Consider the following 17,238-nt stretch of genomic DNA (forward strand, 5'->3'; position numbering starts at 1 on the left):
CTCCCTCCAATTCTTTGTGTTTTAGATCTGCTCAACTAGACACAAGGGCAGGTCAACCAGCTGGCTGCAAAGCAGACTTCCAACAGAACCATGAAAACAAGATGCTCCCTTTTTTTTCCGGAATCCGAATCTCTAAAGGTTATTTTCTTGAAGGGAAGCAACAGGAAGCACCACAGGTGGGGTAAAGAAAAGCCACAGCAATCTCCTTTCTCAGGCTAACGCCTTGGGAACCCTGAGGGATTTCTTTTTCTTTCTAACCGGTCCCTCTCCTCTCCTTTCACAGTTTCCTTCTCATATACAACTGGTGAGGAAAGTCACTGGAATAATGACTGGGGATAGTAGGGCCAGGCTGGACACCTTTCAACAAGCCCTGGAGGGTATGAATTTTTCTCCAAAATTTATGTCTCCAATTCCTGAACACCAGGAAGAATTCCATTCAACACCCTGCTGCAGAAGTTTCCTGAGGTCAACACGGTTTCTTTTTTGCAATTTTGTTCATGTAAAAATTGTGTGTAATAATATGCGTGCATTTAGGCTTAAAACATTTTTTAGCAGGGAAAGAATGCTATAAACCTGGGGCCCAGAAATCTCAACTTCTCCCCCACTTATCAGGGAAGAGAAACTGGTTTAAGACGTTCTTCTGTAAAATGAATTCGTTGCAATTTCTTTCTTCTATACAAGATAAGTGTGGTTTCTCATTCCAGTGAAAAGAAAAAATTCCCGAGAAACACAGATGTTAGATTCAAGCATTAATTTTTTTTCTTCCTTATGAAATAGTGACATTAGCAAACCTAAAAAGTTAACTAAAAATGGAATTTAGTGAGAAAGGAGGGCAATATATATTTTGCCTTACTGGAAAAAGAGTGGGGATTTTCTACTTTTATCTTAAAGTGAAGTAAATAATGAAATAGCATGATTGTCTTCTAGGAACCTCCTCATTGCCCCTACTTCTACCCCATCCCCAGATTTTCTGCCTCTCTTGTTCTGATTGTGTTCTGTGCAGCAGCTCAGGCTTTTAAATCCAGGAGAGGGGATTATGTGTTGGCATGACCCTTTCCCTGCAAGCAACAGGTTGAGGGTGTGGTTTGTGAGGGTGTGATTTGTGAGTGTGTCGGGATCAGCATCCGTGTGACAGAATGTTAGAAGACAGTGAATGCTTCCAGTCACTCTACTGCAGCTGTCTCCTGGAATTAGGAGACTTGCGACATAAATATGCATACAACACAGGGATCAGCAAGACCCCAGTAGTTTAACCCCTGTGTAAGACATTATATACCTCAGTGAAAAAAAACTCCAAAGCACTCCAAAGTAGAATTCCAAAAATACCTGTCTGGATTGTTCTTGCAAATGTGGTGCCTTCTTGAACAAATTTTTTCACCACATATGAACTGTCAAAATTCTCATTCTTATCTCTTTTCTTCCTCAAATTATTTTAGATCTCAGCCCAGCTGGTAATACTGGGAAGGGTTTAACAGCTAGAGGATTAACATTATGAAGTTAAGCCTCCATGTCAGTGTAGTAATGTTCTCTTTGCCCCATAATCAAATGTTGTCAGGGCAAATATCTTACTTTCCTGAGGTCAGCATCTACAGCAGGGTTTCTCAGCCTCAGCACCAATGACATTTTAAGCTGGATAATTCCTTGTTGCAGGGACTGTCTTGTGCATTGCATGGTGTTGAACAGCACCCCTGGTCTCTACCCACTATTGGCAGTGGCACCTCTCTCCCTCCATTGTGACAACCCAAAATGTCTCTAGACTTTACCAAATGTCTCCTAGGGACAAAATTGCTCCCCCTTCCCTATCCAAATGACAACTACTGAGAACTCATAGAGATCATAGAATTTTGTAAGAAAAATCCCAATCTGAGCTAGTTTCAAATCTAAACCTTTGTGGGATTTTTTTTGTTTTTTGGGGGTTTTTTGTTGTTGTTGTTGTTGTTTTGGTTTTTTGTTTTTGGTGCTAGTGGTGAGGAGGAAGGTGAAGAGACTGGTTAATGGAGACTTGACCCCTTTGTCTTATAAATTGTGATGGCTAATGTCACAGTTTATGAAGACTGTTTCCTGAATTTCTGCAACTCTGCTTCTCTGATAAGAAACTGAAGGTTGCCATGAAATTAATCACTCTAGAGGGGTTTACAGAGGGAGGTATAGCTCCAACCCTTGGCTGTTCTCCAGTATTGGCCAGTGTAAATTGCCAGTGCCTGTTGGTTTAGAGATTAATTATTAATGATAAGGAAGCTTATGAATTTTTCAGATTTTTCTCCCCTTGGGGTGCCTGTCTGACTTCCTATCAGGAGTATAAGATCCCTTCCAACCCTCCTGCATCAAAGCCCCAGCCTGTCACCCAGGGCGTTATCTTGTTCCATGCAGGCTGGCTGCATATGTTGACTCTAAATTTTTTAATCAGCCATTTTCCAACTCAACTGCACATGTCAGGCTGTAGAGACAGAATCTATTAAGCACCGTCAGAAACCAGCAGGGGCCTTGTGGCATCATGATTTGATATCTCTATGGCAGAATTTCACAATAAAAAATTCACAGGAGTACACAGTTTGCTGAAATGTCAGCAACATGCCCACAGGACTTTAAAGGAGGTGAAACACCATCAACAACAGCAATAATAATCTCTGAACAGTCCTTTCAACTTCTGGAAGAATTTTCACAGCTATTTAAGTATCTGATTTTCCCCAAACCCTATACTTTTAGATCACCCACTTATTTTTATGAAATAAAATGAATAGGTATCTGATCCTATCATCCTTAATCAGTTGAGTTGATAATGATGACCATTATGGGTTGAATGATAAAAGCATAGATAATTTTTCAATTTTAAAAAATCACATAGATCATCTTAGGATATTGAGAATTCCCTGTTACATGGAGGATAAAATATTTATAGGCAATCACTCAACATATATATATTGAACACCTCTTTTGTGTCAGGTACTTGCTGAGATATTAACCTGAAAATTTGGGTTTCACTTCATCTTAAAGCCATTTCTCAAAAATGTATTTTTCCACTCTCTTACCTTACAATGCAAAAAGCATTCTTGTTGAAAGGCATCATTTTACAAATCAATTCTGTGTCTAGGAATGTTAGCATAAAAGGGCAGTGTATTGATCTGATATATATATTTGGTATTGCTTTTTAAAAACACAATTGCCATCATCGTACATTTACTTTCTTGTGAAAACAAGTTCCTTTTGTAAAGGTGGTTACTTAAGGTTCCTGGATACGTTTTTGTTCCTTCTGAGATTTTACAGTAATTGGGGTAGGAGGAGAGGAGAGATTTGCTATAATCACTACAGAATGTTTTCTCCGAAGACCCTAAAAAGCATGTTCTTAGCTTTTGAAATATGAAAGGGCTACATAATCAGGTGAACTACCTAATCTTAAAAACAGTTTCACAGAGGATTAGCCTGGTGTCTGGATTACAAATACAATTTCAAGACATGAGAAGTCATCTGTCTTGATGGTGGTTTACCATTTAAAGTGTTTCTCAGGCTGGGAACTTGTAGATACATTAGAAGTAAATTAGATTACGAGACCCTAGGGCCACCTTAATTGGAACTTCCCCAGTGCTGAATGTGTGTATTGCAACCAATATTGTTTTAATTTATACTGGTTAAAATACTGCTTATTTGCAGGTTTCTCTCTCCGAGGAGATTACTACTTTCTTCTATTTCCCTCCTCTAAGCCAAGGTCATATTTGCCTTTCACAATGCAAATTAAATTATATTACACCACGTTCACTTGAGGTAATTTAAACTCAAGCTAAGTTTAAGTTAGATGTAGACGTGTCCACATAGGCCAGGTAAACTACAGAATCAAGCAATTTCTAGATTTTCAAATAGATTCTATATTTTAAGCACTTTAACCAGAATCTACAATCTTTTTGAGGCAGACACACTAATGCTTATAAAATATTTTATGTCTTTTTGTTTTCATTTTCTAACTTTCTTTGCAGTTAGGTTAGGGCCATATGATTAGTTTCAGCAAACTGGCTTTGACTCCTCCGTGTTGTGTTTTCCCTGTCACATTGAGCCCAAAAGCCACATGTTGAGGTAGCAGAGTCACACAATGATGGTGCTTCCAAGTGCTTCAATCCCTGAGTGATTCTGTGGAAGAGAGTCCCCCATAATTGGCACTGGGTAAGTAGAGTAAGCAAGAAATAAATGGTTATTGTGTTAAGCAACTGAGATTTCAGGGTTAACTTGTTACCATGGAATAAATTAACCTATCATAATTAATTGATTTTCCCTTATAAATTTATTTTTCAATATTTATTTTGTTTTCAGTATAATACATGATTATCCTTGCTTATGATTGACATGGTGTTATGGACCTCAGCTTCGTCAAACATATAAAATCTACTTCCAACTTCTTGAATATAGTGAGAGTAGGCATCTATATAGTCCAACAAATAAGAACTGTCTCATGTGTTAGAGTAGATGATACCCTGATACCTTTGTGCATTTGCACACAATGCAGTATATTATAAGCAGGACATACTTGATAAATGCCAATAATGTAATTTTGGGTTTTTTAGTTCATTCTTTTTCTCCCATCTGTTGGAGAATTTGGCCGCTTACTCTTTTTAATACCACCTCCTCTTCTTAAGCACGGATACTTTTAAAAGAACTAATAAAAAAAATCTACTTGGTTATGGATTTGATACTGGGAACAAACTGTTCCTTTGACAGGTCTTAATCAAGGTGAAACTCACCCTTTTTAAATATTTTTTACTTTGAACAATGGCAACCACACAGTAGACATACTCTTCAGAGCAGGCAAAATGAGATAATGATATATGTGGGTAGACTTATGAATAGACCCAGTTTCCACCAGCTACTGTTTAATGATCAGCCTGGGACTAGAAATTAAGCACATCTTATATCTGTGACATGTTGCTCAAAGGAAACAGTGGTGCATGTGACAGTTCTCAAGTACCCTGGAAATGTTTTAATTTAATTAATTCACCTCAGTTTTAATTGACATGGGCAGCTCTGTGATTTACAGATCTGAATGTTTTTTACTATTTGAGAGCTTTCTTACACACCTGCACACACATACACCACTCACCTGCATGCACATACACATTCACTAAAGCCATAATTGCAGAAGCTGGAAAACTCAATTTCATTTTGACCTTGTGAGTAATTTTATACTGTGCTATCAGTGCTTGAAAATGAGGTTCACTTCTCCTTAAAATAAAGAGCAGGTTTTTTTTTTTAGCAAAAGCATTCGATTTGATTAGAGGTATTTTAAACATCACTGATGTTTTCCTGGACTTCCTGTTGAGCACATTATTTTGCCATTTATAAAATGCTTTTTACCATGACTTGATGCTGCTTAAAGAGCAAAATTATTTAACAGTACAAAAAGGCATTTTATTTCCTGTAATGTTTATGTCAAAATATCCAGAGAATATAATCCCCTCTGGCTTGTTTTGAAAAAGTGAACATTACCCATCAAATCAACTACCCAAACTAAATTTCAGAAATTAGTAAAAACTAAATTCAAAAATGAATGGCAATGAAAATAATTATTTAAATATATGTAATGTTTTACTAGTTTGAAAAAAATAACTCTTCTTTTTGTTGAAAGAATTCTGAAAGTTATCAAGTTCTGTGTTTATCCTGCTTTCACAGTTAATAACATAATGCCTGAAACAAGGCAAGTGTTTAGTGAATATTTTTAAATGGTTAGTTGAATACTAATGTTTCCAATTTCCAGGTGAGGAAGCAGAGACTCCCAGAGTTTAACTAGTTCACACCTCTATTATTCACACCACTTTAGTCAGCTATTCTCTGTCCTTTCTGCACTTAAATACTCACTTTCATTTACTCATTCAACAGAATTTAATAGGTTTAAACCATTTGCGTTCAGATTTCTGTTTAGGTCATGATTTGAGCACCTATTAAGTGTCAGACACCACACTAAGTGCCTGGAAAAACATCTCATTAACTCCTCAAAACATCCCTGCTACATAGATGTTATTGTCTCTATCTCAAATTTAACTATGCAAATATTTCTTACTCCCTTACCATACATCAGTTATTGGCTATTTTTATAATGAACAAGACAGACAAGGTCTTTGCCAAAGGCACTTACAGTCTTGCACAGAACATGCCAAGAAGCAAATCACACAAATGTGATGGGAGTGATAAAACAAGAGATTCAGGATGTTAGGGTGGCCTAGAAGAGGTGACCTTGGCTGAGACCAAGAAGGCCCCTAAGGTAGTAATATTGAGACTAGATTTTGGGTTAATGATTTAGTGTTAACCAGACAAAGATGACAGAGGGCCAGGTGCAGTGGCTCACATCTGTAATCCCAGCATTCTAGGAGGCCCATGTGGGAGTCTGAGGCTAGGGGTTCAAGACCAGCCTGGGCAACGTAGCATGACCCCGTCTCTACAAAAAATACAAAAATCAGCTGGGCATGATGATGCTTGTGGTCCCAGCTAGTCAGGAGGCTGTAGTGGAAGAATCACTTCAGCCCAGAAGATCAAGGCTGCAGTGAGCTATGATCTCAACATTGCATTCCAGCCTAGGCAACAAAGAAAGACCCTGTCTCAGGGTGGAGCGGGGGGGAAATGATGACAGAAGAGGAAAGAGAATTCACATTGACCAGGGGCCAAGCAAGAGTATGTCATGTTTGCGAACCTAGAAGTACAGAATGGTCTGAACCTAGAGAACAAGATGGAGTAGTGGGAGATGAGCCTGGAAAGCTGTGCAGGAGCCAGATGGCAACAACTCTCAAAGCTTTGATAAGGATCTCAGGCTCCTACTACCAAGGGAAATGGAACGTTATTGACAGGTCTTAAGCAGGAGAATAACATGAGCAAATGCACGTTCCAAAAAGATGAGCAGCCTGCCTTGCAGAGCATGAGTTAAATTCTTGCTTCATGGCATGTGGTTCGCAGCATCAGCACCACCCAGGAGATGTTTACAAGGATGAATTTTTGGTTGTCACCTCAAGCCTACTGAATCAAAAGTCTCCCAGGGTGAGGCCCAGGACTCTGTGTTTTAACAAGTTCTCTGGTTGATTTTTATGGGCATCAAAGTTGAGAACCACTGGATTTTGATAGAGGTTTTCAACCTTGGCTGCACATTGGAATCACTTGGAGGGCTTTTTAAAAATTGGCTGGGTGTGGTGACTCACACCTGTAATCCCGGCACTTTGAGAGGCTGAGGTGGGTGGATCACGAGGTCAAGAGATCGAGACCATCCTGGCCATCATGGTGAAATCCCGTCTTTACTAAAAATAAAAAAATTTAAAAAAAATTAGCCAGGCATGGTGGCATGCACCTGTAGTCCCAGCTTCTTTGGAGGCTGAGGCAGGAAAATCACTTTAACTCAGGAGGCGGAGGTTGCAGTGAGCTGAGATCATGCCACTGGCACGCCAGCCTGGTGACAGAGTGAGACTCTATCTCAAAACAAACAAACAAACAAAAAATACTGCTGCCTGGGCCCCAACCCAGAATATCACATTTAGTTGGTCTGGGTGCAGCCTCAACATTAGGATTGCCTTTTATTTCTCTCTGGGGATTCAAATATGCAGCCAGGAGGGAGAACTGCTGTGTATCATAGGGAAGCAAGAGAGGATGAATGTGGAATTGGGGATTGAGGATGGAGATGATGGCAGCCTGGCTTAGGGAAGTGGATACACAGCATAGATGGATTCAAGAGATATTTAGGAGGTGACTGCATAGCTAGGAAGGGATAGGCCATGCATAGTCCCCTGCATTTTTCTTCACGAAACCACCTGCTTCCTCTATACCCTGGGGTTCGGCTGCCACATTCACACAGAAAGACAACACCCACTCTCTTCTTTGAATGGCTTCAGTTCCCTATGTCTTCAGGATAGTGCAGGTGAATTGGACAGTCTCCCAGCCCCAGATACAAAGATCATTAAGATAATCCATTTAAAAAAAACACAGCTGCGTCCTCTATGCTGGATAAAAAACATAGTCTCTGGCCTCAATGGTACTAAATTATAGCCTTAACCTTGTAACCCATCATATTCAGGGCATTATGCTAAGTACTTTATGAGTACTCTCTTCTTTCATTTTCATAACTAGCCTCTGCTGTTGGCATTGTTACTGTTAGGACTCCCACTTTGCAAATAAGGCCATAGACAGAGAGAGCTTAGTAGATTGTCCAATGTCACAGAGCTAGAAAGTGGCAGAGCAAGGATTTGAAGCCAGATCTGTTTCCAGCTCCTGGGTCTCTGACTACCATCTGCTATGGCTGCTCTGGAGTGGAAGAGAGAATTAAGGCATAGGACACATAGAAAGCTTGCTAGCAATTCCTATAAAAGTGGGTTGATGCCTGTCTAAAGTAATCAAGGAGGGCTTCTTGAAGAAAGGCCTGAAGCCAAATTCTGAATGACACATCAGACTTGAAATAGTAGAAAAAGAGGGGAGGTCATTTCAGGACTGCGGGGAAGATGGGGAAGACTGGTTGAGCACTACAGGATCATAAAGAACTGGATTGGTTTTCTGTTTGGGTTTTTTTTTTTTTTAATGTATTTATTTGCTGCTTGCTCAGAAAATTGCTGCATTTGGGGCTCTTGGGTTATATTTGCTGCATTGCCAGAAGCCAGCAAAGACATAAAACTGGTGACTCAAATGCAGGCAGGGTTGTCATTGGCTGGCAAAACTTGGGAGCTAAACCCTGCATTTTGCAATCAAGGAGAAGTACATTGTTCAAAATGGAAACTTTGACCTACCCAAGGTCTTCTCTTGGAGAGGAAATAAGGCATGATAAAGAAAGACACAAATGATCTTATTTTAGCTCTTCCACAAATTAGGTAGTATCATCTCCTTGGATGATTTTTTGTAAAAACAGAATGTAATTGACTGCATGGGAGACCAAACTCCATGTTCTTTCTACAAATAACCCTGAAACAGAGCCCTTAGTGAAGACTCGGATGGATGGCAAGGCTGCAGATTTCATCAGATTCTCCTCCAGTAGTCATAATAGAGTTGTGTACACCTACAATGTATTGAACCTCTGCTGTCTGAGAATATTTATTGTCATCATTACAATAGTCCTTTGAGGTTATTATTTTAGTGCTGCAGCTATAGATGCTCCAAGAGGTTAAGCATCTGGCCCTGATCACACAGTGAGTATGTGTCACAGGCAACATTAGATCTCAAGGTTTTCTGATTCTGAAATCTATGATTTTTTTTTCTAAGGATTATTCCCTCTATCTCAAGTTAATTATCTCTGAAACCACAGGCAAACTACTTAACCTTTTAAAGCTTGGTTTCTTACCCAAAAGGGGAGGAAATCTGTTATACTACTTTAAGTGCTACAGAATCAGAATTTGTGTAAGGGAGAATATATGCAGGCTGTGGAATGCCAAGGACTAATGGCTGCTAAGATTTACTGAATGTGACTGCATGCCAAGAACTCTGCTAATTGTCATACCCATCCATTTTATTTAATCTCTTATCGATCCTGTGAGGTAGGTATTATCATTATTATTCCCATTTTAGAGTTAAAAGAGTTGAAGAAAAAAAAATAAAAGCTAGGGCTCAGAGAGGTCCAATCACTTTCCTAGGATTGCTCAGCTTTAAACTGGAAAGGCAAAGATTTGAACCTGGACAGTGGAGTGGGGGCACCTGCTGACCGTATTTTACAGGCTCTACATTAAAGGTGGACACACAAGAGACAGGCTTTAGGAGACAAGAGGAAGGAATTTGGAGGCAGCAGCCAGGCCTTGAATGCTGCAAAACAGCCACAGTTCAAACCCCAGCGCAGTCTTGTGGCAGGAGCTTGGGCACCCCCATCTCCTGGTTGGGAACTGACACTGTCCCAGCTGTAACTTTCCAGACTGCAGTGCACCAGGAAGGCAGCATTTGCTGGAGCAGCTTGTCTCTGAAGGAGGATAAAAAAACATGGGACTGTGGAGGAAAGGAGGGCCCTGCCAGCTGATGGGAGTGCTTTGTGGGGAGGTGCCTCCACCCTCCTCTGCAGTGGCTCTTGGCAGCCTCCATCTCAGACACTAATCCCTGGGAACCCAGGGGGCACACTGGGAAGTAGAGAGAAAACAAAGTGAACAGATTGAGCTAAACCCAGGTCAGCAAGTGGCTTGCACTGCAGCTGCTTGTAGAGACCCCTGTCTCCACCCCCAAAGCCCAGAATAAGGAAAGATTTAATCAGGAAAGAGACTGGTTATAGACCAGCAAAGTTCAGTCTTCACCGGTTTCTGCAGACAATGGCACTTGCTGGAACGCAGCCACTAGGCAGCAATACAGAGCAAGGTAGAAGTGAGTTGATTGGGAATTTGGTCCCAGCCCTCACTGATCATTGCGCGACTGTGGGTAGGTCATTCTCCCTTTTTGGGTCACAGCTGATTAACTCAGTCCTGTAGCCAGTCATGCAGTCATTTTATTCATCTGCCAGGCATTTACCCAGAGCCCACTCTGTATTTGCCACTGTAATGTACAAGTAGCACCTACATAAGGAGGTACCAGGGATCCAGAGGTAAGCAAAATAACACCCATCCCTGCCCTTATGGAGCTTACAGCCTAGTAGGCAAACATCAAATCACATAAGTACATGTAAATTATGTGGTGATATATGTTAGTAAGGGAAAGGAAAAGGTGCTTAATTATAAGGAAAGACAGGAGAAATTCTCAAATCTGGAGAGCAGAGCAGAGTTGCTGCAAAGCTGAAGGATGAAGGATAAGAAAGGGTTACCAGTCAAGGGAGAGGTAAGGAAGAGTGCTCCAAGCATCAGGAACAGCCTGTGCAAAAACCTGGCAGCAGGAGAAAGCTAGCCCTCCCAAAAGCCTGAGCGAAGTATCCAGTGGAACATACTGAGGGAGGATGTAGTACCCGACAAGGCTGTAGAGCTCAGCAGGGGGCCACACCCCCAGTCTGAGGTTACTACATTATCCCTGAAAATCCTTCCAGCCAGTCTGGATCACTAATTACTTTAGTCCTGAGACCGAAGTTGGTTCATTTACTCCGAGGCTGAGAACGATAGATTTTTCCAGAAAACAGAACCATTATTCAAATAATGCATAAAGTAATCTGCCTGTTTCTGTTTACATTTTCTATGTATTTGAATCACATCCTCTCTTTGGTTGACCGAAGGCTGCCTCTTGGCAGCGACACTGATGACTTTGGAAGAGTCTAGTGTTGAAGTTGCCTCCTTATCATCATTAGCACAGGAGCACCAGAAAATTCAGGCATCCCCGGAGGTAGCTGGTACCCAAGGATGTCTCCCAGGTGCGCTGTCAAGGCCAATTCTCCAAGGCCTCTGAAGCTAATGAGGAGACTCCAGGCCCAGGACCTGTGACAATTTCTTCATCACCCTGGAGGTCAGACAGGGCATTCCCAGGTGTGAATTCTTTTTTGCTGATACATAGACCTATTTGCATAGTGGGATTGCTTCCTCCCTGTCTCCCCCCACCCCCAAAATCTGTCTTCAGACATGAGGAAAATGAAGCACACAGGAAAATTGCCTCGGCGAGCACATTCCAGAATGTGTTCCTGGGAACACATGATCAGATCCTTTTGGGAATGTGGGGCTGCATGAGGTTGCCTTGGTGTAGGATTTCTTACTCGTGTGTGTTGTGTGTCTCCAGGAATGGGATAGAGTGAGTTTCCAGACTTTATTTGACCACAGAATCCTTTCTCATCGAGGATCTAGAGAACCTGCAGCACTGATATTTCCTAGAATATAACTTTGGGAAATACCAGTCTAGGCTTTTCAGATAATCCTGAAACATAATAGCTGAAACCTTGTTGTTTCTCTCAGATGAAGGGACTGCACATAGAGAGGTCACAACTTTGGCTCAAGATCCCACAGCTAAAGGCAGACTAAGGATCAGAACACAGGTTCCTAACATTCATTCCAGGGTTCCAGGGTTCCCCACCCTGGTCTGATTTCTTTCATAAACCGTAAAGGCAGGGAGGAGAATTAACATCTGGTGACTCCCCATTCTAAAATAGGGGATAACTCTATGAACTTTTCTAAACTGCAGGACCTCTATGTGCCAACACCTACCTCACTGGGTGCTTTGAATGTGTATCATCCGACTTAGTCCTCATAACATGCCAGGGTAGGTATCTTTTCCCAGTGTTACAGATAAGGAAACTGAGGCTCAGAAACGTTCAATTGCTTGTTCAATCCTGTCAGTAAGGAAATTGCAAAAAAAAAAAAAAAAAAAAAGCCAAGATTGGAACCAAGTCGGTCTAACTTCCCTTGGACAATGCAGCACATTTTGTCTTTTTGTCCTTTCAGATAGCTATGCAAGATAAAATGATGTCCACTCTGCAGATGAGGAAACTGAGGCGTGGTGAGGTTAAGAAACTTGACAAGGTTGCAAGGGAGCAACTCCACTCTGCTATATCTCAAGTCTGTGTTTAAATTGGCCCTACAATGACAGGACAGAGTTTTCATCTCTGTGTTGATGAAAGAGCACCACCCCTGAGCTAGAGACAGTTGCCTCTGGTAGGCTTGAACTGATGGCTCAGGCAATACGTGTCTATACTTATGCAGTGCTGGGCTTAGTTCTCCATCACTTTAAAGGAAAAGCCCAAGGAAATATTTCCCTTTGCTTGACTGACAAGTCAAAACAACCACACAGCCTCTGCTTGACCTCTTCTAGTAGGAAGATTATTTGTCTAATTAGGTAAAGAGCCTTTATGCACATGTACATTTTTGAACCCTAATGAGCTGTCAACGTGAAAGGCTTGCCCTTGGCTCGGTTCTCCAGCTGATCTTTCCTTTCCTCAGTGGAAAAGACCAGCGCAATAAACAGAACCTCGTTTCCATGGAAGCTCACTCTCTAACTTTTTCTTTCCAGTCCTTGAAAAGGTAATTACTTGATTTCTCTTTATATTTTGGGATTTCATACAGTGGAGCTGTCAAGCTCCTCACGCGAGGATGGCCTTCTCTATCATGCCAAGCTATTTTAGGGAGCTTCAGTTGCATTTCCCTTTTCATCCTCTCTTCAGATCATTAGCTGTCAGGCAGCAGTGGCCGCCTTCTGGTCACTCCTTCTAATTAAAGTCTAACAGAGCAAGGGGACTTGACCCCAGAGAAAGTAGGCGACAGAAAAGCCAGGGAAATTTGTCAAGAAATGGGAGCCTCTGATCACATAATTTCTGCTGCACAGACTGTCAGACCGAGACCCCACATTCACGCCAGTGAGGGACACTGTCCCATCTGGTGCCTTCTCTTCTGAACCTTTGACGCCCCATTGTGGCCCATGTCAGAAATGCAGCCAACATGGACTGCTCTAAAATAACAACACAAGGAGCAGCAGCCACCATTCATGAGGGTTTGCTGCATGACAAGCCATGGACTGAGCACTTTATATCCATTGTCTCCGTTGATTCTCATGACAACCTCGGGTCTCATTAACCTGATTATTCAGATGAGAAGAGCTGGAGCACAGAGAGGTTAAGTAACTTGCCCAAGGTCACACAGCTACTAAGTGGCACAACCAGGATAAGGACACACCCATTGCTATTATTTCTTAGGAAGGAATCCAGCACTGCTACAGCCTCTCCAAAAGAAATGACAGAGGGTTGACATTTCTCTGCCCCCAGTGGTGGCTCTATGGGTAAAACTGGCACGTGTCTACAAGGAACAAAGCGAGGTTGCTGAGCTGGTTAACTGTCAGGATCAATTAGAAAAACCAAACAAGGCACTTAAGTATGAAGCCAGCATAATGCAGAGCAAGAGTTCCAGTTTGAGGCAGAGCAGACTTGGTTTCAGGTGACTAGTACCACTTAACCAGATGTGTGATTTGGGGCATGTTCCTCTACCTTACCAAGACTCGGTTTCCTCATCTGTCAAATCGGGATAATGACACCAACCTTACAAAGTTGTTGTTTCACATGTGGAATTTTTCAAACTGCTCTGTGGAATGTTTGATTTTTGGTGGAATAACTGTGTAAAAGACAAGGTTAAATGCAGTTAAAAACAATTATTTACTCTAGAATTTCTCAAAGTCTTGATTATGCTGACATATTACTAATTTTCAAGAGGAATCTTCATTTCCTCACCCCAGAATCCTTTTTCATGTGTGAATGCACATTAGCCTCTGTTTCTTGGTACCCGTTAGAAAAGGCTGTAAACAGGTCATAGGGTATTTGGTGTTTGGTACAGGCATCAATAAATGCTAATCCCTTCTTCTTTATGCCCAAATCTTGTCTGTTCTTGCTGGATTTAAGCTCCATGGAGTCAGGGACTTGTTCCTTTCTTATTCCAATATCTTGACATATCCAGATATTCCATAAAAATTTAATGAATGAATGAGTAAAGTAGTGAACTAATGAATAAAAGAATAAATTAAGCTTAATGTAGACCTTGCCTACTCATCTTCATTACCAGCATTTTCTGCTGTTTCCAGTGCCTTCTATGATCCAGTAGGAGAAACCCAAATGCCTCTGGAAAATTTAGTAATGGAACTGGTTCTGTTGGGCTGTATTTTACCGCTTCTGTTTTAACCTGTATGAGCACCGTATCTTCTGATGAAATTCTCCTAATCAAATCATTTAGCTGTTAACCAACTTTAGCCAATAACCAAATCATTTTGCTGCTTCCCAGTGAAACAGTTGAATGTTTCATTTGCATATGTGTTTTGAACAAGACATTTCTGAGTGTTCCCAGTGGATTTGCACTTAGAGCTGAAGAACTCTTGGGCTTCCCAAGGGAAAAAAAAGAAATGCAGTTCATTGGAGCCTAAAAACAGCACTGAGGACACTGTATTTCCCACGTGTGTGTATCTGTCAACAAGTGGTTATTGGGATGGACCACTGGTCAGTCATGTGACTGCTTTTGGGTGGTGTGTTTTACGTTTGTTTAGAATAGAATTTCCAACTCATGTTCTATGAGCATTATGCAAAAAAAAAAAAAAAAAAAAAAATGAAAATTCTAGCTTCAGTTTAAAAATGGTTGCATTGGGGCCAGGCACAGTGGCTCACACCTGTAATCCCAGTACTTTGGGAGGCCAAGGCAGGCATATCGCGAGGTCAGGAGTTCGCAGGCGAGCCTGGCCAACCTGGTGAAACCCTGTCTCTACTAAAAATACAAAAATTAGCTGGGTGCGATGGTGTACACCTGTAATCCCAGCTACTCAGGAGGCTGAGGCAGGGGAATTGCTTAAATCCAGGGGGCAGAGGTTGCAGTGAGCTGAGATCGCACCACTGCACTCCGGCCTGGGCAAGAGAGCAAGACTCAATCTTGGGGGAAAAAAAATAAATAGTTGAGTTGGTCAAAGTCTAACAAATTTTCTTACTGCAGAGTTTCTCAAAGACTTTGTAACAGAACACCCTTTGGAAAATGCTGCCTTAGAATACTTAGCCAAATGCTGCAATCTAGTTTTCATGATCTGAGGAATAGTCCTTCTCCCAAACTGTGGAAAGGGGAAGATAAAGTGAGGCGGTTCCTGAATTGAACAGGGTGATTAAAATGTACAGTGTAAAGCCAGATGGATTTTCAATATGTTTCATAAAATAAACCAAAGAAGATTAATCATGATGCTTCAAAAGTATGACCATACATTTTCTAGTGTTATTGTTTATATCATATTCCAAATAACTTATTTGCTATATCATTTCACAGCATAGGTGAGAATCTTTTTTTTTTTTTTTTGTAGGCAGGGAGCTTAAAACGTTCTTCTAAAATTGATTTTAGAAGAAAGGGACTTAGAAAACTCACATATTTCTTATGCTACTTTTTGTTTTGAATTAATATATACTAAAAAGAGGAATGAGAACCAATTTATTTGAATGCCACTGCTCCTTAGTAAACTTTTCTGTGAATAAAATATAATTTGCTGAATAAGCAGACTCAATACAACTTGAAAGATGATGGTAGCTTTGCTTGAAAATAATAGTTTCAACTCATAAAATGGAAATGAGCAACTATGGCCTGCTACCTGTTGTAAATAAAATGTTATTAGAATACAGTGGGTCTCATTCACTTACAGCCCTTACATTCACTTATATATTATCTATACTTACATATTGTCTAGTGCTGTTTTCATCTGCAAGGGAGGAGTCGATTTATTGCAACAGAGATCTTATGACCCTCAAAGCCTAAAGTTTTGAATATAGGGCCCTTTACAGAAATGTCTGCTAGTCCTTTCTAAGAGTCATAGAAATATGTAAAAGGGATGAAGACTACATAACTGACCCCTTTTTCTTTAGATAGAAAAAACTGAAAACAGAGAAGTTAGGGAATTGTCCAGGCCTACTTGTGCCCGGGTGTTCTGATCTTTTTATCCAAATAGCTCTCATCATCAGGGAGGACAGGAATAGATTTCAACTTAGATATCAACACCAGCTGATTGGAAGTAGCCATCTGGAGGGCTGGTTGAGGTCTCAGGGTTCAAAGAGAAGGAATGCAATGACTTATTAATCTTCCATGGTCCAGAGGTGGAGAACGGCTGGACCCGTGTCATGTGTGCACTGGGGATATGCACTATGTCTGCTCCTGACATTTCTAATAGTTATATTCCCATCTCCTTCCTTGTACATCTGCCGTGTAAGCACTTTCTTCATTGGGCCAAAAAGAAGTGTGCATTGGGTCCTCATTAGAAACACTGCTCCCTAACAATTCAGAAGAGATTCATGATTCTTTTTCAAGGTCATTCAAATGCCTGTCTTAGCAACTGCCTACCACATCATGCTCTGCCTAGAAGAATTAACTTGGGATTTCACTCAGACTGGATTTGTCGGTTACAAGAATTTTTTTGTAACTGAAATATATCCATGGAGCACAGTGCAGGGGGTGTAAAATGGAATGTCCTGAGTTTATTGGCATTTGTGACCCAAACTGAAAGTCTCAATGTCTGTGCTTTTGTGCAGCTGGACAATCCAGACGAGCAAGCAGCCCAGATCAGACGAGAGCTGGATGGACGTCTACAAATGGCAGACCAAATAGCCAGGGTAAGGAGACATCGGGGTTGTTTGCTGGGGTCCAGGCCAAAGTCCCATTCAGGAAGCTCACTGATTATTGACAGCCTCTAAAGGATAAAGCTGAGAAGCAGAGAGGAGGAAAGATGAGGACAATCACCCTCACTGGGCCTTCAACCCTCCTTTCTCAAGGCAAGCTCTCCCAGAGATACCTCATGCATTTCCTATGCTCCAGTGAATACCCAAGCTCAGACCTCCAACCTTCCTTCTGAGTTCCAAACTCATAGTTCCAACAGTCTACTGAACATTTCCACTTAAACATTTCCTGGCATTTCAGGTTGAAT

General features: G+C 41.2%; 1 protein-coding gene across 16 annotated transcripts in view; it reads left to right on the forward strand.

Annotated features, from left to right (window-relative positions):
• Window positions 1–17,238, forward strand: part of CADPS (calcium dependent secretion activator) — a 489,640-nt gene that overhangs the window by 201,708 nt on the left and 270,694 nt on the right. For all 16 annotated transcript variants that reach the window (XM_025376721.1, XM_025376726.1, XM_025376718.1 and 13 more), the window contains one exon: window positions 16,847–16,927. In XM_025376721.1, the coding sequence (XP_025232506.1) occupies window positions 16,847–16,927 (81 nt within the window). The remainder of the gene's footprint in view (window positions 1–16,846; window positions 16,928–17,238) is intronic.

This window comes from Theropithecus gelada, chromosome 2 (genome assembly GCF_003255815.1).
Source record: "Theropithecus gelada isolate Dixy chromosome 2, Tgel_1.0, whole genome shotgun sequence".
In the NCBI taxonomy this organism is placed as follows: domain Eukaryota; kingdom Metazoa; phylum Chordata; class Mammalia; order Primates; family Cercopithecidae; genus Theropithecus; species Theropithecus gelada.